Raw genomic sequence first — 23,710 nt, 5'->3', positions numbered from 1 at the left:
CTTAAATCGCCAATTTTATTATTTTATTATATAATACCTTGCCATCTCATTAACAATCATAATTATCTAACACACCTACTCAAAAACACAACAAAAAAAAATCAAAGCACAGAGATGGACTTCATTTTCCGATAACGGAAATCGTCGATTTTGTAAGCGTGACCATCACTAATTTACCCGTAAAATATATAAACTATAATTTATATTCAAAAATTAATATTAGCTTTTATTTGCATATCAAAGAAATATTGTATCAGCTACGTTTTTTGCAACGTTTTCAAGTCAAGAACTTGTAAAAAAAAACGTCTCGAAATTTCCAGTAAAGCAGAAAATACGCTTCAGAAACCAGATAGATTGTTTACTATTATTCCCATAGTTACAGTTATTATATAAGAGTTGATTTCAAATAGCCAGTTAAAAGAAGTACATACCAACGTTACATTGAACAAACTGAGAGGTGAGCGTAGCAAGTATGGCATAGCGACGGCTTTTTACACCGCTGTGTGCGACATTTCGCTAGCGCTTCTAGTTCTTTAGGTCGGTGGACGAAATCGCTTACTTTACGTTTAATTAAATACTACGATAGATTGACGAGGGATTTATTATTTGGGGATAGAACCGCAATACACAAGTGGAATAACAAGTAGCTGTGGGAATTTCTTTTCGTGATAGTAGAAAATAAAGAGGGTATTTTTATTTGAATAGTTGAACTTTAAACATTGAGATAATAGTACTACGTATGGAGGAGACACCACGAACAAAATCCGTGCGCCATTTTTTTGCTCTAAGTTTAAAAAACTATTATCTAGTTAGGTACTTACCGATGAAAGTTATTCCTTTGCACTTTTCCGTATTATTTGTGCAATATCGTAACACACACGAAGGCATATTTGATGCGTTTCACTTTAAAACAAATAAAAAATGAGCGTGCATTTACGCCATATGGCGTATGTTGAGCGGAACATAAGTGATGTAGGCGGTGTCGTCTCCATATAATATATTATATCTCAATGACTTTAAAGTGTATCTTGTACTTTAGAATTGCACTTTTTTGGTTATTATGAAAATCTGTTCTTTATAAGATTAGGTATATTATTCTAAGAACACTTTTAATAGAAAAGGAATATTAAAAATTATAATAGCTCATTGTTCTGATTTAAAAACCGTTCATTATAGTTATGTAGTGGTATTTTTTTTCTGTGATACCTAGTAGCTTTCCATTTCATTTCTTATCATTTTGATTATAATCTCTCAGGCGAGGCAATTTTATTAACGTTAATAGTTAACTATAAAGGTTAACGATGGACACGAGGACAATATAACCTACCCTATTTTTACTTTTTATTGACTTTTTAAAGATGGCTTATCTTCTCATACTATTTACTAGCATTCAGCTTTCATTCTTCATACTATTTACTAGCTGTGCCGCGCGGTTTCACCCGCATTGCTCTGCTCCTGTTGGTAGCGTGATGATATAATATATCCTGTAACCTTACTCAATAAATGGGCTATCTAACACCGAAATAATTTTTCAAATCAGACCAGTAGTTTCTGAGATTAGCGCGTCCAAACAAACAAACAAACTCCTAATATTAAGTATACCTAGACTATAGGCAGTATCGGTAGGCGTTAGAAGTTAGATTATTGTGTAAAAATTGAAAGTACACAACAACAACCTATATTTTTACACAATCGCTAATATAAATTAAAAAATACAGATCCTGTCGTAATAAATAAATTCTTATATAACTTTTAATTATATATTTCGTGACTATAATTAACTGTTTTAATCAAATTACAGAAAATAATCGCAAGAAGAACTGAACGTTTACCGTTAATTGAATAATTGAGGAGTAATCACAAGGTTTTGTGCTAATGAAATATTATTTTAAGTTTTAATTTATTTATGAATAAAGACTAGATATATAAGCGCTAGAAATCAAGCGTTTAGTTTTTTGCACGCGAATTCAGCTCAAAACCGTTTGCTGTTGTGAATTGTGACGTAAATAAATAATAATTATTGTATTTAAAGATATCTAATCATTATTTTCCTTTAATAAGAGATTGGTATTTGAAGACTTTCAATAAATACAATTTTAAATCATATCGAAACATAATTATTGTTTTTTTTATGATCAATTTAAAGAAATATTTTGTACCTAAAAAGAAGAGTGTGTGTACTTATTTATGTACACGCGTTAGAAGTTATATTTCTTTGGCGTATGGAAAAGATACTAGAATATACAACTTGAACATAGTTATCAATTTTCATACCACCTAGAACTAACTTCATGCTGTTAAATTTAGGTGTCGGTGTGCGCGCGCATCGTAAAAATTTACTCTCATCATTTTTCTCCATCGCGCCAAAAGAAGTAAAACTTCAATAAAATGTTGTCCGATATCAAAATCAAATCTCATGAAATTTAACATGATTTTTTATTATGTTTACACTAGCTTTCCGGCTTCCGCCCGCGTTTTCAAAGAAAAGCCCGCATATGCCGTTCCTATGGGATTTCCGGGGTAAAACCTATCCTATGTTACACTCTATATGTGTGGTAAATTTCATTGTAATTGGTAAAATATAAATAATGAAACTATTAGGTAAAATATCTACCTACACATATAGTTATACTAGCGGTCCGCCCCGGCTTCGCCCGTGGTACATATTTCGCAATAAAAAGTAGCCTATGTCCTTTCTCGGGTATCAAAACATCTCCATACCAAATTTCATGCTAATTGGTTCAGTAGTTTAGGCGTGATTGAGTAACAGACAGACAGACAGTTACTTTCGCATTTATAATATTAGTATGGATTATTACCTTTATTATGTTTCAGAAGCAATATCTATTCCTGTCAATAAAGCATGAAATTAAATTGATGTAGGCTAATATATTTAATGAATTCTAGATGCTAATGCGCACATCCATAAATATAAAGACCGTATTGTTTGGTCCATTGATTTTCACACTAATAATTGTATGTTCCTGACTATGTAACGTCTTTATATTATGTATGCAAAGTTTATGTGCAAGTGATTTCTACTGCCACTTTTTTTGCTGACCTTATTGGGTAATAGCTGTTTAGGTACTAGGTAAGGTTAGCAACAAAATCAGATTTATAGTTTTTAAATCGGTTGCTCTTTGAAATGTAAATTGTTTAGGTAAGTATTTTAGTGTATAGTTAGATAAAAGAAAGAAATGCAAGTTACAGCAGGATCTAAATAATTTGTAAAAAAATATATATATAAATCGCGAAATAAATATCCCAGTACAAGCCTACATTATCTTAAAATCAACGTATTTATTGTTAATTACGTTTGCCGTTTCTAATTTATTGTATTTGCAGAACTTCCATATACGGAAGATATAAATGCTGCTCTAATTGATCTGCATTACGCAACTGCACATTATTCACAAGGTATAAGAATACCTGTTCGTTATATTTATTTTATGAACAACCTTCTCGCCCGGGCTGCGACCCTGGTAGTTGTAGGTAAAGAAATTATCTATTAGACACAAAAAAAAACATGATTACGTAACTACGTGATCACGGTAATTTTTAAGTTAAATTATGTAAAAAAACAAGAAATATATACCTACTTAATTTAAAAAGAAAATACTACATTTTCTTAATTTTTATGTAATTAACCCATTTTATAGACGAATTTTATGACATTCATCTTAAATACGTAGGTACTTAAATAACAATCTTGTAGGTACCCAGTATTTAAATATGTAGAAAATTAAAGAGCGACTGCACTTCACTACCCACTATCTCATGTTTTTGCACAACTAAAACTTACTCTAGAGTAGTTCTTTTTTCGCATTCGTTTTAACGATTTAAAAATTCATGTGCCATAGATATAAATATTCAACTGCTTTTAATGTGATTCAGTAGCAGTACTTCACTCACGGTAAGTCACAGTACAAGTACTAACAATAATTTATGTATGAAATGCTAAACCCGCTTTACTACGGAGACAAACACGCGACATTTCCTCATCACATAACATACATTGCTGATTTTATATAGACCAGTGAATGCACTTGATTTTAAAAAGGTAACATAAGAAGCAATGTAAAGCAAATAAATTCTTTATATGAGATAGATCCTGACAACCTGACCTGACCTGCAACATTCACCAATTAAAGATCAGCGTGGACGCCGCATCGCCGCTTTAACAAGATGTTTTCAAATCGACCGGTTATCAAGCACTATCTACAGAAATAAATAAAGTTTGTAGCGTCAATGAAACAGCTTTTTACTAAACGCTTTTAAGTGTGTTGAAAGTTTTGTCTCTGTCTAAATAAAGGGTGTTCTGTAACTGGAATAAATCCCAATATTATCAAGTGTAAATAAGTAAATACATACGTACGCATGCATAAGGATCCCGCACAAAAACACGCCCTAGTCGCAAGCGAACCTTATTCCAACGTCAAGACATTTTGAATTTTCGAGCTACTGCTACGGACCGACCCCTCCGCAAAAAAAAAAAAAAACAAACAGACATGTACAAGACATTAATTGGAAACAATTTAGATGTGTCTTAAATTTGTCGCAGTTATTAAGTGCCAAATCAGGCAGAATAGGATAGGCAGAATCAGACCAGTCCTGACCTACACTCCACAAAAGAGTCAACGAGATGACGAATTAAATATTTTTTTAAGCAATCAGTTATTCTAATTTTGTTTCCAATCATTGTTATGGATATCTTAATGGTTTGGTAATATTCGATTAGCTTTTTGATGATTTCAACCGTACTGGGCTACTAACTTCACCATCACATGCGTCGACCTGATTCGTCCAGTCCAAACACAGTCTCCCAACGTCACCACAGCAAAAGACACATCAATGTCCAAAATATTCCAGAAAAACCCATCTAATTCTCCAAGTCTAAGGCGATTAGCGGCTAATTGCTATCAGCTCAGCCTACCAACAAAAAGAAAAATCCATTGGTGACGCGTGATCACATTACAGGTACATGCAGGTGTCAGTTTTCATCGCGTTACGGAGAAGTGCATCATAAAAACTGTTACAATACTAGCTCATGTAATAAACATAACTCGATCAATCGGTTCGCGCGAACCTCTCCCTTCTTCATATATCACGAATTGTGCATTTTTTTTACAGATATTGCTATGATATTATTGCATTGATTTTTCTTGTAATGTCTCATCACTAAGTTGTTAAGTTTGTAACGCTATTGTAGAGGTACATATTATAGTGCCTCTACACTCAACAGTCTTTAATGTTAGCGTAAACCGTAATATTTTATATCTTGCGGACTAATTACTGCAAAGTACGTTACAAAAAATTCTTCTGTTCTCAAATTTCAAATTATAAAAGATGACATTTTATGTATGTTTCAAGGAGAATCAGACCAGTCCTGACAGGACATTCTTATATTTATTCTCCTCAGTACCTAAATTATTACCACATATTACCAAGTACAGTGCAGTTAGTGGTGTTTTCCAACCATTTTACCTAAATTCTAAATTCAATCACCATTGACCTGATCAAAGTGGCGGAGAGCCACTGGAGTCAGGCTGCTGGTGATCGGTCGTTATGGAAATCTTTGGAGGAGGCTTAGTACGAGATCCCACAGCAGGATGCGTTCATCGATTTATTGCTAAAACCACAATTTTACGTCCTAAAGGACAATGGGAAACAAATGTATGGAGTCTGGGCCCACCCCGCAATAGTAACATGTGATATACCATTGCATAGGGCTTTTTAAGCGGAACATTATTTATTATTACAACTATGGTCAAATGTAAGTACTTTCGGCGTCTTAAAGTATTTTAATCTAACTTATTATTTACGGATTTTTATAAGGTACAATGGTAATAATACACGTATTTCACTTTAAATAAGATTTATTCGTCGTCCTGTACATCGATAACAATTACATCGTTTAAAAAAGCCGCGGGGGCCAGGAATGGTTGATATCTCCCAACTCCTAGGTACCAAATCAAAGATATTATATGAGCGCAAGTACCTACAGTTTGCCGTCCGGTCAAGCAGTACAATAATATTGTGTTATCGCGTTTCTTCCAACTTGGTTTCGATCAATTAATACGGTAAATTATAATATAATTATTACGGTAATTAATAATTTACATGAAATACGGTTCTAACACTATTCGGTAATATATTGAAGTAAACTACGATAATTAATTGCAGGGATTGGGATCACTTTTATGACAGTATAACTCCGAAAGTACTGACTTTTAACCTTTGATGTAATACTAAGTTTTATTCGGTATAAAAATACCAATTCATTCATGAGTTTCTCACTTCTATTGAGAGGTGGGCCCACCATTACTCATTGTCCTTTAATTTAATTAAAAATGCTTGCGGTCAAATTTTGACTGGCAAACTAGTCGATATATATATTCTCCTAATTATAAATATACATAAAATTTTGGTTTTAGCAATAAAATCTATGAACACACTAATCCTGCTGTGGGATCTCTAACTATATCTCCAGCAGTGGACGTCCTGAAAGGCACGAACGAAGGAATCACGATTGCCAGCCTGTAACAGCACTCACCCTTCGGCTTGTCAATGGACAGCGCCCTGGCGAAGTGCTCGTCCACAACGGCGGCCACGTCGCCCGAGTAGTGCGTGAACACGACGCAGTTCGCGCTGACGTACTGCGCGCGCGCCCGCCCGCCCGCGCCGCACTCGCCCTCCGACTCGGACGAGCCGCCGCCTGCGCAACATTCACATTTATACTTCATAATTATAACACATAAGAATATACATAGAGCGAAACATAACAAATGCTATATAGAATACATATGATATGCTTTAATACCGTCACAGAATACATAATAGTAGCTAACTTATCGAAAGAAGAATTAGTGTAAAGTAGACCACATGGCTTACCAGCAGGCGAGAACGCAGTCAAACCCAAGTCAACCCTATGGTTCATAAAAATAGCTCACAACGTGTCGTGATCATTAAAAAGATCCACATCGCGAAATTTGTGTAATGGTTCTTATGAAAAGATAATTGTGCCAATCATAGAAAGAGCACATAGCTAAATTCATGCCGTAACAGACCGGCTATGTGAGCACGACGCGTTGTGGCAAAGAAGAAATTGAACCGCTAGCACACCGCTAGGCTAGACTGTTACTTCAGTAGGAAGGCAAATTTATTCTACTTTTTCTGTTTTATTTATAGGGACACTCCACGCTACCTAACATGTATAACAATATCTTAACAAGCATGACACATCATGCTAGTACAGAATATAAATAAAATACTTTTTATACTCAAAACAACATGACATTTGAATAGCTTCTTTTTCTGCGTTTTATATACCTATGAGTGAATTACGATGTAACTTATTACAACATTTATTTGAACGAAAAATACATTATGGAACATTTTACAGAAATGTATTTTCCACAAACAACTTCAAATTACAATACCATTCGAAAAGGAAAGTTTCACTTCTGACTTGACTTTATCGAGTTATGTCAACACTAATATCTTCAATGGCTCATGCTCCATGACGCAGCAGTTTAAGAAGTTACTCAAATTGGCGACGTTGCCGTTTGGCAATGTCGCCAATTTGAGTTGGTATGAGAAAACGGTTTCGTCAACAAATGAGCCATAACACACTTTTTAAATAAGTAATAACTGTTTCAATACGCAGAGCTCTTCTTCAGGTCAATAAGACGTATAGTTTCTGCAACAATTTATACAATACATGGACAGCTTACCATCAGCACTGGTCCGTCCATGCGCGGACAGGTCCTCCTCCTTGGTCCGCAACCGGGGCGAGTGGTGGGGTGCGTGCGCGTGCGCATGATGTGCATGGTGCGGGACCCCATGCGCATGATGCGGCAACCCGTGCGCGTGCGGCGGGGAGCCGGGCGACTGCGCGCCGGACGATGCCGAGCCCGAGCTGAGCGCCGCGCCGCCCACCGCGCTGTACTCATTGCTCGCGCTTTGCACGTTCAACTGGGGAGGATAACACATTTAGTTGACGTTGTAGGATGGTCTTTACACCGAACAGACGTTTTGTTACAATGTTAAATTGAGAAATCTTATGCTATTGTGGGTATATTCAGGGCGACTTTTCATACAATGGTAATTTCTTTACATAAAACCTTTTCATATAATGGTAAACTTATACCTCCCTGGTCTGTTTGGAACAACTAGTAGACAGGACAGTTCATATAAATTTTAATAACCATGCAATTTCAGGTTAAGCAATCGAAGAACGAAAGAACTTTGAATCTAGAAAGAATCTAAGATTTCCTATAACAATCTAAGAAATACATAAAGCTATTTCTAATAACATCAATATTAATAAAAACAATCCCCAGCTCCATTCCATTTGTCATTACTCATTAGGAATTGAAATTACCCTGTTCTTCACAATTACATTAAAACACCCTATTTCCATCGTAATTATTATGTACTTTGGTGTTTCCAACGTTTCTTGTTATAAGTTGAATATTTTGTTTTTGTCAATTAATTAATATCTTATTCTACTATCAATAATTGAGCGACAACACAAACGCGATCTTTCTTATTTATAAATTACAATATTGTTTATAAATTACAATAATGTTTATAAATTACAAAACTGTTTATTGGGAGGCGGTTTGCAATTTGTAATTTCGTCGTAATATTTATTATTCAATGAGATTAATGCAGTTGGATGCAAAAACAACAATGAGTGGAATAATCCCTGAGAACTGCGCTAATCAACGGGTAATGTAAGTACTTACTAATTCAATTAGTGAATTACAATATTGTCGTGTTCTTTTTGTTCGATGATGTTGCATGTATTTATGGGTTGTTCGCTCGGTTTTCATTTGACGCGATGTAGTGTTGTTTTACGAATTGTGTTCAAATTCAAATTGAAAATGATTTATTGTGATTCACAGCAAATTGTAAACAAACAAGTTTAATAATAATTTCTTAATACAATACATAAACGATTAGACTAACATAAACAGAAGCGGAAATTGAAAAAAAAATCTTACAATTATTTTGGAAAATCTCGAAGAGGGGAAGCTTACTTATATTTATGCATACTATACTGAAACTAAAATTGTTATAATTTAGTATTTATTTTAATACATAGAACGATGTTAATTAAAAGTTTATCTTAAAAAGAGGAACGATCTAAAATGGAGATAAAATCTTGAGCAAGACTCCAGTTAAATGCAAACAATATCACGCGTAGTAACCAGTTTAAAAATTATAGCTACTTAAATACATTTAAGGCAATGTTTTTATGAACTTGTTTTTATGCAGTTATTAATTTATCTTGGAAAAAAATTACAAACGCACATATAAATGACGCGCAATCAGCACTTAGTAGGAAAAAAATAAATACGCGTACCTACTGATTGAATTCCCACGACTTATGTAATTCATGAATTCATATTATATACGCTTAGTGGATATTGCTATTTTTTTAAAGCAATATTAATAGATAGAGCTATTAATGTACCTCCACTAAAATAAGATATTGATATTCAGCAAAAACTTAAGAAAAGATGTGCGTAAAATAATTATATTCCTTATTATTATTACCCACTTTTTGATACATCTACACGATATTATTAACGTGGAATATCGTGGAATTTATCCGTAACAACAGACGATAGCACCTAGTTTTCTTTTGGTTTAAAAAATTAACAGCTGTAGGTTAATGTGATGTTCACTGGAAATCATAAATCATTGCAGAATATCAAAGTGCTTCGATTTTTCACTTAAGTTATTTGTGGTCTATTAAAACCTGAGAAACGAACCACACTATGTAAAACGTCTATTCACATTGTATTACATTGTCAAGGAACAGTTGCGCAAGCGAAAAGACCACAAGAAGTCACGGTTTCCTCAATCACATATCGATACACATTCTAGTGTCACTTGATTTTAGGGTTGCCACTTGACCATAAAAACTGATAGTTAATGTAATCAGTGGATAGATATGGGGACTAAAGACTAATTTTATTAAAACCGAATTCCATTATTTTTATAAAGTTTTCTGTGATTGAAAGATATCACTTACCTGAGTTAATTTGTTCAATTAGTTTTTTTTTATGTGGTAGGTGTGGTTTATTTGAGTATGGACTAGGTAGGTATCTAGTATTCTACCTATTATATTTCACGCGTAAATCTTTACTTTTTCTCGTTTAGCTATAAGAACATTAATTCTCTTCTATAGTTTTATAACGATTAACGGTAACTATTTTATTTATCAATAGAGAAATAAAGACGCATTAGCATGCAATGCAAAATAATAATAAAATATATATTTTTGTCAACCCTACATCCAAGGACCGTCATCTTCATAAAATATTAATAAATAGTGACAAGTTAACAACTTCTTTGATTTCTCAAGAGAACCTTACTGTTGAATAAAATCAACCATTCCATGTAATTGTAGATGCAATGCAGTATTTATTTAAACATGGATAATTCATGTCGTTATGCCATTATTACATAATTATTGCAATTTTACAATTTAAAAGCTTTTATAAATAAACAATTATATGCTTTTTTAGAAGGTAGGTACCTACTGTATCATTGCAGTAAGAATACAATTAATTTTAACCATTCTATGAGACAATATTCGGAAATTGCTTTTATTACAATAGGGTTGCCAATTGCCATGAAAACGTTTAAAATAGTTACTGTTAATAATATATTATAATAATACACCGTTAGCATCAAATGATTCAACATCACATAATGAACAAGTTAAGAATTAATTAATAATATGCATAATAAATGAACACTTTTACAACATAGAATTTATCTAATAATTAATTAATTAATTATATGACACAAACACAAGAAATCTCCGTTGATTCGCCGCCACTTGTTGGCGCCAAGATTAAATTACCTGCACATTAACCTGCATTCAATTTTAATCAAACATATTTTAAATCTAAATTTATTGTTAAATTATTAATCGTAAGATTATGTAAATTAGAATGCTACATCACTACAAGTTGGATGTATATTGTATACCTTCGGGTTATCAATTAGGAACAAAATATAATGAAAATTTTAATAGGGCTCACTATAGTTTTTTTTCGTGCGTCAGCACAGTAGTCATCCAAGTGGGTAAGTCAAAAATCTAAACAGTTTTATAGTTTAATAATTCCAAATTGCAACAGGTTTTCATATGATTATGAAAATTACCAATGGGTTCATTCATCATAAGATTTTTTTTAACTTTATTCCAAGTTCCTTATTAGAACGAGCAAACCCATAGCGGGTAGTTAGTACAGCAATAAAACTAATACATATTTACTAGCGCTAGCAGCTGGCCGGTTATCGCCAGATCTCGGTATCAAATATCACAGTTAATGAGCTGTTATCTTTATGTCTCAAAGGTGCGACCCCGCTCACCTAGTTTTCACTTTCTTGTAGTTATTTGATAGAATGATAATATTCAGGTATTTACGTTTTTAACGTGATGATAATATAGTTTTTAAATTGTTGGTTAATCTAGTAACATGTAATGTAGATGGTCAACATATTTGTTACTAGCTGCGCTTCGCGGTTTCACCCGCGTGGCTCCGCTCTTAGTGTAATGGTATATAGCTTATACCTTCCTCCTACTAGCCTTCCTCGATAAATGGGCTATCTAACACCGAAATAATTTTTCAAATCGGACCAATAGTTCCTGAGATTAGTGCGTTTAAACAAACGAACAAACTCTTCAGCTTTATAATACTCAGTATAGATAACAATAGTAACTTGTATATTGAGATGGTTTAGATTAGTCTTTTTCATTGCACCCAGAACAGCCTGGTTGCATCATGCGATCATGCATGCTTGACTGTTGACAAGCTATAAAATCTAAACAATATACTATAAAATCTGTACAATAGATAATTAACTAACAACTATTATTACCTACGCATTTCAATTGCGAATTAGTTTTAATTTACACTTTTTATAAACTTAAATTTATTTAAGTAGGAAGGTACATGTAAAAAAAACTAGACAAGGAAAATTTAAAGATGTATTTTTTTTTATTTAAATGTTCAAATTTCGAAACACGGTTAGATAACAAGTTTATATTCGTACATTAATTCGGTTTAATTGCTCCTAGCACACAATTGGGCCTTAATAATAATAAAATATAATATACATACTACACATTCATATCATTTATCTTATTTAAAACTGATCTAGATAAAAATTGTAACATTATCACTTCAATCTCCGTAACTTAATTAGGGCTCAACATACTTTGTATAAAATCATAAAATGGTCTATTTTAACATTACATAGATTTATAAAACAGTTCTCGTACACGCAGTAGTGATGTATCACATATGCAAATTATTATGCAAATATAGAATTGTTTGCGCGTTTACATGTGCTATTTAACGTTTTGTCTCCAAGTCAGACCATCAATACATTTAAACACATAGTTACACACGATCAGTATATCACGGTCGGAATTCGCGTGTTTTAGTATGAAGGTATAAATTTCTTAATTGTTTCCACTACGCGCGATACAACACTTGGTAATGTAACGGTATTTACGGAATTTTGTTAAACGTTAATAAAATATGCGGATCGATTAAGATGTTTCTGTGTGTTGGTTACATTTGTAACGAAATATCGACAAGTGTGATAAGATGTTGTTGTGAAATATTTTCAGTAATTTGAGTAACGAAAAGATAATAACTGCAGCATGCAGATGTAACATTCGAACATTCTTCAGTCGTTGGATTTTTTTTCGTTCAACAGGCATTTCTTTACAGTTAATTTTCCTGACTTTGGTAACATAATACTTTTAATAGTAGCAAACGCCTCTGGAGAAAGATTATTAGAAAACTATTAGAGAACGTTGCATTTCCATACTTTTACATTGGTCCATGTAATATTTAAACTTTTGAACTAGGTACCTACCTAAGTGAGATTTTATCTTTTAGGTGGGTAGATTCATTTGTTTGTGTGGTAGATCTTTTTCTCAAATTTAAAACTTGAAGACACATGGACAATGGTACAATATGCCAAGATAGGATACAATAGATAGGTGTAACAATATCATTTTATCATTTGCTTGACAGTATTTGAACAGTTAGTTTACCATAATATATGATTGCTTATGACGTAGCTGAGGCAACTCACCCGATCGTACTGAAAGTGCGGCGCGTGGTGGAAGGATCTGGCGGCGCCGCGGCCGTACAGGTAGGGGTAGTAGGCTCCGTACATCACCTCGGGGCAGCTCACCGCCATCCCGGCCGCCGCGCGCGCCCCATGCCCCCCGCCCTACCGCGCGCACCGCTCCGCTCGTGCCCGCCTGGACGCTGTGGACGGGACGTGGATTAGTACCAGGGTAACATATTATACAGGGTGTCCCACTATTGGTACTAAGCGCGAAGGGACTTGTAGTTTTGCATACACTGATCACGTAAAAAATACAACAAAATTACATCAAAAAATGTTTGCTACATTTTTCCTGAAAATCCATGTTTTCTCTTCTAGCTTCGCGCAAATACCGCCTCACTAATGTGAGCATTTTGTCTATGAAAATATAATCTTAAACGACAGGTCACGTGCTGTTAACAAAGCTAGGCGGGTTGCTTGTTATGAGTGTACACATAGAGTTTTAAGAATTCATCTTTTTTAAAAAAAACTGCGTCTGGAATTTTAGGTATAAGAATTTGTAGGTGCTCAGCGTATGCAAAACTATAAGCTCCTTTGAGCTTAGTTTACCAACAGTGGGACACCCTGTATAGGTATATGTAGGTATATACCTAGCACTTTTGATTCTTTATATTTTTAACACAGATAGCTAGCTACTAGTTATTATTTTGTGACACAGAGAAGAGCCGGCAAGAAACTCTACACTTGGTTTATTAAAATCATGTGCATTTTATATTATTTTTAATAGGTATTAGATATGTATTTAGTAAGTTGGTAAGTAGGTACCTACACGTTTAAATTACGATGACATGATTATGATGATACGGAGAACGTTAAAACTTAAATTGCAAGAAGAGAGTTCGATTCACAATTGACCATACAATATGTAGGTACCTACTAGGTACGTCTTTGTCAATTTAAAATTGTGATAACAAGATTTTCAAAATATACCTTATGCATTTAAAAAGTTAAAAGATACACATGTAGGTAAAATTAGCATGTTTGAACTATCTCAAAAAAACGGTGTTTTCAATTTTCATTGGTGTTTATAGCTTATACTTAGAGATTTATACAATTTATAATACTTAGAGACAAATAAACTCCCTAGAGAATAAATGGATAAAATAGGGAAATCGGTTAAGTGGGAACTTCCTAAAAAATTGGATTTTACCTAGGCAGGCTATTATTATAACTTATAAGTATAGGCTTAAATTACAAAAGTAAATTTGTTGTATACAGATATCTCAAGTGCTCAATTGATTTGCATATTTATGGTAGATGAGAAATAAAAATATACCTAGGCTAGTAGGAAGAAGTAATGAAGCTTTCTGATGATATTGATTCAGTAGTTAATTTTTTTGTTACAAATGAACCAAGATATTTTACACTTCATAATATTAGCATTTATACTAACTATGATATTAGTATACATAATGTTATTATGTTAGTCATTTTAGTTGAGAATACAATAGGGAAAGGAGGAAATCAAAAGGAGAAGGATCTTTTATTATTTGTAATTACTAGCTGTGCCCCGAGGTTTTCCCCGCAGTGCTCCGCTCTTGGCCTTTAGACAAACGTACGTAACGCCATGGAATAGAAACTGCTAACGCTAATTATTGACATAAGCTCATGACATTTTGGTAATGGTTCGGTCACACTACCAACGACGAAGACGACCACGACCAAAATTCCAATCTTGCCGAAATTTGTTCAAAATCAATATTTAAATCTCTCGTCATTCTAGTACTCGGAAATAAAAAATTTCGAGGTCAATTAATAAAAAATAGGGTTTTTTTGCGATTTTCGCTGAGACGATAAGTTTATCATACTTGAATCACCTGAACCAAAATTGTAGATCATCTAATTATCTATAAAAAATGTTAAATACATTTTTTTCTAGGAGCCACCGTTTCTATGAAAAACCTGTTTGTTTATTCATTGATCTCAAAAAAAATGTTTCCAAACACCAATACGACAGGAAATTCTTAAATGTCATTTTAATTATGTTTTGCACAATTTTATTTAATTGCGACTGGTTGAAAATTTTGTTCGTGGTCGTCATTGTCGTTGGTAGGGTGACCGAATCCTTAGGCAAAACATCGTACGCTTATGTCAATTTCTATCGATAGCGTATTCTATTCCTTGGCGTTTTGACATTCGTCTCGGCGCTCTTGTTAGTCTTAGCGTGATGATAAAATAATGTAACGCAGCGCTTATCATTCCCTCTCGCTCACACACGGCCGTACGGCATGTAAAAAAAATAGGGAAAAGTAAATTAACTGAAATGTATTTGATTATCCCTTTAATAGTTTTTATTATAAACTAGCGGTCCGCCCCGGCTTCGCCCGTGGTACATGTTTACGTTTTCTCTACATAAGATCCATCCTCGTACTTCAAGAAATATAATAAAAAAAGAATTATCGAAATCGGTTCAACACATTCTGCGATTCATTTTTACATATAAAGATTTACAATGACAATTATATATTTGCGATAGTAAGTAGGTAGGTAATGTTTTATTGGAATTTTACAAAATATGTTCTTTGGGAAAAGTAGTTCAGTTTTATGGGCTAATTACAAGTATTATGAGGATTTTGTTGCATTATGTATACGTAAATATGATAATTCATATAAATACACAAATACCATAACAAAGAAGTTTATCAACAAACAATTTGAAATAATTATCCATTTACGATATTTTTATTTTCTTTTTTTGCTGACCCTACTATATGTCAGTGTCGGCTTTGGCCGCCATTGAAGATTCGTTTCTTTATTGAATCGCTCTTATATAGCCTTCCTCGATAAATGGGCTATCTAATCTAACATCGAAATAATTTTTCAAATCGTCCCAGTTCCTGAGATTAGCGCGTTTAAACATCTTCAGCTTTCTAACATTAGTATAGATTTGTAAAATGGAATGGGCTGGAATTTTATAATTTCAGTCATCATCTCGAATATAGGGAGCGCCCGCGCCGTTCGTTGAAAACCGTGTCAACTCTACTTTATCTTAAAATCGACAAGTGATAACTGCGTTAAAAACAACCGACTTCAAACTTGCACTTGCAAAATTTACAAATACCTACAGACAAAAATGCTCATAAAATAAAAACTACTGGGCCTATCCGAATAAAATTTTTATGGGACCAATTCGACACCATCCCGCATCGAACAAAAAAAGAATCACGTAAATCGGTTCAGAAACCTCGGAGTAATCGGTGTACATACATAAAAAAAAAAAAAAAAATATACCGGCCGAATTGATAACCTCCTCCTTTTTTTTGAAGTCGGTTAATTAATAGGTACCTATTATTTTTCAATTTATACATTCGAATCTGTTAAAAATCGGACTAAATTTAAACTTTTGAGGAGAATAGTAAAAATTTGTTTTTTCTGTAGATATTTTGACTAGGTAGGTATATTCAAAAGCGAAATTCTAATTGAATATTCCCCATATACCTAGGTAATAAATCCCCGTGCAAATTTTAAAATAAAACGAAATTATTTGATAAACAAGCACATATAGAATATACATTTTTAAATTAATTAAATAAAAGTAGATCCACCCGGTAGTCAAAGTTCGACCTTCTAATTCTTACCACTGGGGCCGGGCCGACCTCTAGTTCCCAGTGAGTTTACGCCGAATAGATACCATAATTAACCATGGCTGGTTATTGCAATCATAAAAATATGAATTTGCCAGTCAGTTGAATTCACGGCGTAAACTGTCTGGAAACAAGAGGTAATAATACGGCCCCTTATCTGTGTTTCACAGCATGCATCGCGATGTTAACATACGGTCTATAAATCTGTGTCAAATTATGTATAAGGCTTATATAATATTATAACCAACTTAAAAAAATGGATGAGTGTTTGTTGAGACTTCTAAATTCGACCGCAGACCGTACCTACATATCGATATTGGTAGGTACCTAGGTATGTAAAATATTTTTTATCTATAGACCGTATCTACCTATGTGTTATTCCTAATTTTGGAAAAGGTAATTTCAAGGTAATAGAAAAACATAATCTTAAATTTTTTACCTAGGTAGGCAAAAGTAAAATAAAGGCGAAGTCGGTGTTTAATATAAAACCTTTTATTTGTTAAAAATAATTTATTAAAGTCAATATTTATTTTGGGTCTTTATAAAGCTTTATGGAAGGTTTTATGGTCTGGAGGACATGCGTGTTTTTCAGTTGACTCGTAAAAATTTAATACGCACTTATAATATGGTTGACACTAAATTTTGTGCAACCGAAAACAATCAAAGTCGAAATATTATGCATTAACATTTTATGAGACTGATCTTCGAAAAACTATTTTTACGATTCGAAAATTAATGGCATCAAATGAATGATTTGCAAAGATGTGATTATAAATGTCATTAAATATCTAACTAGTATACGATTGTTATACTTTATAGCTCTTAATGTTGTCTACAAAATTAGAAAGCAAGTACATCCAATTATACCCTTCAGAAACCCGCGTCAATAATATCCCAGCACTGTAGTGTTATTTAAACATGATTATCATATTATCTACACTAATATTATAAAGAGGAAAACTTTGTTTGTTTGTTTGATTGTAACGGATTGGCTCATAAACTACTGGACCGATTTTAAAAATCTTTCACCATTCGAAAGCTACATTATCCACGAGTAACATAGGCTAGGTTTTATCCCGGAAATCCCACGGGAACGGGAACTATGCGGGTTTTTCTTTGAAAACGCGGGCGAAGCCGCAGGCGGAAAGCTAGTAATCTATATAGGTAGTTTTGTATTCACTATTCAGCCGTCAAAATCCGTCGTTTTGAACATAGATACTAGCATACCTAAATAGGGATATAGGGACAGAGAAAGCGACTTTGATTTATATTATGTACCTAGTAATTATTATAATGAGTAGGTAATTTATTGAAATCAAACTACTCATTTCCAGCTCTTAGCATTTTCAACCCTTCATTGAATTAATAATTGACTGAAAACTCATTACATTTTCTTACATATGTATATTTACTATTGAGGTAAGTATTGTTATTTATAACTTAAAAGCGTTGATACATTTTCACCGATTACAATTCATCGTAGGTATTATCATGAAAGTATAGTTTCAGGAAACTTTAATACATAACAAAAAACTACCATTTTAAACTAACAATTTATTATCTCAATATGTTTATTTAATTCACACAAGCGTGCAGTAAATAAGGTTTTCTACAGGCTTGTAACTGGGAAGCGAGTTATTTAAACTGGTTCCAGTCGAAGCAAGTCATCGCGGTACAAACGGACAGTGTTGACAAACAGTAGCTTTATGTTACATGTACCTAGGTATTAGTTGCTAATGATCAAAGCAGATTTAGGTTGGATACTCTAACGAAACATAAGTACGAATTAACGTACCTAAGTAGGTACTAGCTGTGCTCTGCGGTTTTACCCGCAGTGCTCCGTTCCTGTTGGTTTAAGCGAGATGATAATATTATATACCATTTATCGTCGAAGGCTATTGGGTGCCTTCCTCGATAAATGGGCTATCTAACACCGAAATAATTTTTCAAACCGGATCAGTATAGTTTCCGAGATTAGGTATAGTACGTACAAAGAAAGAAAGAAGTTGGACGAATCCAGATAAATTTTGATTGACAGATAAATTAGCAAAAAACATTTATGCGATCTAAGAACAGGAACAGCAATGACCTTTATGTGTTTTAATGATATTTAAAAAAAAAGAGTGTGTGTACTTATGTAGATACACGCGTTAGAAGTTATACTTCTTTGGCGTATGGAAAAAATACTAGAATATACAACTTAAACATAGTTATCAATTTTCATACCACCTAGAACTAACTTCATACTGTTAAATTTAGGTGTCGGTGTGCGCGCGCATCGTAAAAATTCACTCTCATCATTTTTCTCCATCGCGCCAAAAGAAGTATAACTTCAAAAACGCTTAACCTAAAAAGCCTGTTTTATTTTGCCTGACCAGTCAAATTAAAAAAAATATATATTTTTTTTAGTTTTGAATAAAAAGCTCGTCACAATATGGCGCTTAGTCGATCCAGTTCAAGTTGCATTGAATTATGCACGTCTGTTAAGCTAGAAAGGTCAAGTCGGCAGAATCACTCGTATTAACTATATCTCAAAATTTAGTGCTATTTTAGTGCTGATAACAGATATTTGGTGCTGTGATAGGGGGACTAAAAATGAGAACACTGCTAACTTTTCATTAAGCTAGCAGTGACCGCGCTGTGAAACAGTTGGAGCGAGGGACACATCAGCTAATAATTTAGTGCTCAATTAGAGCTGCCTGTACAAGCATACAGATTTTTTTTTCAGTTTTTAAGTATAGATAACTGACATAACGATACGAGCAATCATAGAGCTGAAAGATAAAACAATACTTATTAAACATAGCTCCGTCATAATACAGAAAAACGCCTAACCTACCATAACAATAATTTATTTAATAGCTTACATGTGGATTTTCATTAATTAATCTGAAGGAAAGTTACAACCGAAGTTATCCCCTCTCCATTATTCGACTTTATGAAGTTACACATACAGTAATGATAAGTTATTAAGTACATATTAGTACCTATATTAAGATAAGTTTATACAATTGGAACCTGGATTTGAAAAAAATATAAGATATTTTCAATTTATTTTTTATCAAATAAAATAGAGTCGGATTGAGAACTTCGTCCTTTTTGGCGGTTAGGTAGATACTACCTAAATATAAAACAATAAGAAAACTACATAAAGACGTGAAACGGTAGATAGGTATAGTTACCGTTAACTTATAAGTTATCTAGGTACCTATGATTAATTTTAGCATAAAATAGCGGAAGCATCGACATGCAGCTAAGATACCTATTAGGTACCTACCTATTGTGATATTTTTTATATAAGTATGTATTAATTATTAAAATAATATGATGGTACGTACTAGGGATGCGCCGAATACCGAATACATATTCGGTATTCGGCATATTCGGCATCTTTTTTACTATTCGTATTCGGCCGAATTATTCGGTTTAGGTGCCGAATATATTCGGTATGAGTATTTCTACTTTCTTGGCTATAGAACTAAATAAATAACTTCATATTATGAATGATTTATGTCATACTATACAGTATACACAAGTCAAAGAAATCCTATGAGGAATGTTTGAACCTAAGGTATACAGGGTGTAATCGTTAAGTGTGCACAGGCGATACTATAACGCGTAACTATAACAGATATCAAAAAACCTTAAACTCATATTGAAAGTACTATACCTAATGAGTAAAATGACAATAATAATTTTTTAAAAATAAAACGAGAAATATCCAAAAATGTTACATGAAACGCTCCCATACATTTAGTATGAAATATGACTATTTCAAACATTTAATATTAAAGGTTTTGCTTTGTTATTTGGTGGCGGGCGGTGAGGTAAGGCTCGCTCGGCACCGAGCCGGCAGCTACTTGCGACCCGTTAGAACCGGTTTACGCATCAAAACACGTCAAAACATTGAACCGAATAATTCGGCCGAATATTCGGTTCGGTAAGGTTCTAACCGAATAGTATTCGGTATTCGGTTATTCGGTGAAACCACTATTCGGCGCATCTCTAGTACGTACCTACTAAACTAAATAATTAATTTCAAAATTATTTAATGTTCTCTCATCTGTGATTATGATTATTTTATGCTACAGAAATACTTTAAAATCTAGTCAATGAAGTCGTCTTTCCTTCCTCTTTCAATAAAGTTGGATTATTCGGATCAAAATTTGAATTAATGCTATAATTACTAGATTTATCTGAAACATTTCTGACAAGCTAAAAGCTAATACCTACCTAAATACTTTTAACTAATAGAATTTAATTGTATAATTCATGTAATTATTATAAAGATTAGATTTGCATAAGAATTAGAAGATCGTTTATCTCAATTACGGTTAGCAGACTTAAATGGTAGGTAGGTATAACTACCTGTAGGTAGGTATTAACTATTCTGTGGTATAACATAGAATACTTTATAATTAAAATACCTATTTACTTTGCTTCTCATGTAGGTACCTACCTAGGTAATTATTCTTTAATTAGCACTTTAAGCGTTGTTATGATTTTACCCGATTTAATACCTATATTTTCGCTATTTATGTTTATTATGTAAGTAGCTATCTGTAGTACCAACCAAATGACATGAGCCGAAGAAAAGGCAACAAAAAGCCATACCTACATTTTTGTAAACTTTCGTGTTTATAGTAAGTAGGTAGGTACCTAACTATATGTATATAAATAATAATATTTTTAAACCATGCGCTCGTTATAAGTATTTACTTTTATTCAAAAAATAATGCAATTTAGTTTTACTGATAATAAATTGAACAGCCATAATACTGGGCACCAGGTACCTATATGCCTAAATCTAGATAGGTAGATATTATTGAGATATCCAGATTGATATAGATATCCTAATATATAGAAACGACACTTGGTTATTTGAAACAGATCTAACACTAGACTGTTAAGGAAGTCACTGACCTTTTTTGTGCGAAATAATTTCTATAGGTAATTTATTTAATTAATAATGCCCTTTACGTCAAGTCATTAAAAGTCATTAAAAGCCTTGAAGGTACCTACCTAGTTTCCACGTTTCTGGAATTGAACTTTAATTACTGTTAGTTAGGTACCATTTTAGATTAATCCTTAGTATAAAATGGATATATTACATACCTAGTAAGAAACTGTGTTTGTTTGTCCTTCTTTTAGTTCGTAACGGAGTGAGGAAGTTTTGAGCCTTGAGGCTTATAATAATATTATCTAGGTACCTAGGTATATGTTCCTAGCTTTGCACAGCGCGACGGCAAATCATCGCAGTTGTAGGCATCTCCTTGAGTTCTTTCACCACGCGAGCGAAGCCGCGGGCGGAAAGGTAGTAGGTATGTACTACATACCTACTAACTATGTACCTAGTTATTTACATACATTTTTTTAAGAGGGAAAATCTTTCAGAGATGCCCACATGTATCTACATCCTACCTACCTACCAAAATATTATGTACTTTACCTACCTAATGAAAACCCTTCTAACAATCGAAAGTAAACCTAAATCATTCAACCTAGCAGATAGGTTACATACCTACCTACCTATTCAATTACTATAATTTATTATTTATATTAAGTACCTATGAATTGAAACCTATAAATTAAAACGACAGAGCCACAGTAGTCAGTACCTACCTAGGTATTAGGAAATATTTTCCTAATATCATGTAATACTGTAATAGCGCTAAATAAACTTTGTGCGTTTTAAAGGAACAACATGAAGTTTATAGTCAATTTATGAGTAGATACCTATTAAAAAAATGGAAAATAGGTACCTACCTAGCTAGGTACTTAGTACTCACCAAGTATGATACAAATTTAAATAAATGGACACTACTACCATACATAATAACAATGATTTGGGATTTTCGGTGTTTACCTACCTAGGTCCTAATCAACTTATTGAGTTTACATGAATAACACAAAATCTTTTTATTTATTTATAGCTGATATCTATGCTTTCTGTGAATCACGTAGGTATGTATGTTGCAAGTAGGCGCCAAACTTGGTAAAACCCAGACCAATCAATAAAAAAGAATTCCAAGTTCCAACAGCTGTCTTTTTAGTTTATTTACGTTTGATATACAATTTGTTAGAGAAGTATAAATTTAAATGTCGTTAAACCTCTGCACAAGACTTACCGATACCTGCTCATACAACTTATAAATTCCGATAAGAATCCGATAGGCGCTGATTTATATTTTCGGCATGTTATTATTCACGGCCGATAGGATCTCGAGCGGGCCGCTATAGCGACTCGCACGTGTAATTACCTTCGTATCTGTGTTACGGTCACTCAGTATCACAAGTATCACTCACTACACTGCACTGGGGGTCAGCGGTCAACGGTCGGAGGGCACTGTAACACGCGCGGTGTCGTTCGGCTCGCGAAGCACGGAGCATTCACGCGAAGAATGCGTTCAAGGCGGCGCGCCGCGCGATACTGGCGCGGCGGGGAGAGGCGAGGCGGCGGCGCGCATTGGCCAGGCCGGCCCACCGCTCGCCCCGCCCCGCGCCCTCCCCGCCCCCCGCACCGCACGCCCCGCACCCCTCTCGATAACATCGCGCGCTTTTTGTCGCGCGTTTATCGGACCTCTGCCGCCGTTTGATGACGGATAGTATAATTGGCCATTTGCGTCTAAATGTAATAAATTCCGAATTGCCCTCAATGAAAGACGATTGTAACGCTGGATAATGTTTTATGAATGCCGTCATCTGTTGACTTTTATATTCTTGAACAATACAGCCACAATACCTACCTATCGGTCAATTAGGGAAAGCTGGCATGTTCACAGTACTCACACTTATGCAATTTCACTTAGGTACAGTATGTTCAAAAATAAATGCGACTCTAGTTTCATTTTAGACTTGAATTGTAAAATGGGTGTGTTGTAGATAAATATATTATGCAAATATAATTATGAAAGCTCTCATAATTTACCTGTAAAATTATACTTTATAAGTAA

General features: G+C 33.8%; 1 protein-coding gene across 3 annotated transcripts in view; it reads right to left on the bottom strand.

Annotated features, from left to right (window-relative positions):
• LOC123692506 (protein vestigial) overlaps positions 1 to 23,171 on the bottom strand; it is a 41,753-nt gene extending 18,582 nt beyond the window's left edge. Inside the window, exons 1-4 of one of the 3 annotated variants that reach the window (XM_045637261.1) lie at positions 23,018 to 23,171; positions 13,135 to 13,313; positions 7,734 to 7,974; positions 6,554 to 6,715 (exon numbers count right to left, since the gene is read on the bottom strand). In XM_045637261.1, coding sequence (XP_045493217.1) covers positions 6,554 to 6,715; positions 7,734 to 7,974; positions 13,135 to 13,242 — 511 coding nt within the window. In that variant the 5' untranslated portion in view covers positions 13,243 to 13,313; positions 23,018 to 23,171. Of the gene's footprint in view, positions 1 to 6,553; positions 6,716 to 7,733; positions 7,975 to 13,134; positions 13,314 to 22,885 lie in introns of all 3 variants that reach the window. The other 2 variants (XM_045637263.1, XM_045637262.1) reach the window with 2 other exon arrangements.
• Positions 23,172 to 23,710: the final 539 nt, after the last annotated feature.

The sequence above is a fragment of the Colias croceus genome, chromosome 6 (genome assembly GCF_905220415.1).
Source record: "Colias croceus chromosome 6, ilColCroc2.1".
In the NCBI taxonomy this organism is placed as follows: Eukaryota; Metazoa; Arthropoda; class Insecta; order Lepidoptera; family Pieridae; genus Colias; species Colias croceus.
Note: the sequence above shows the minus strand (reverse complement) of the source record. Positions and strands in the feature narration are given on the sequence as shown.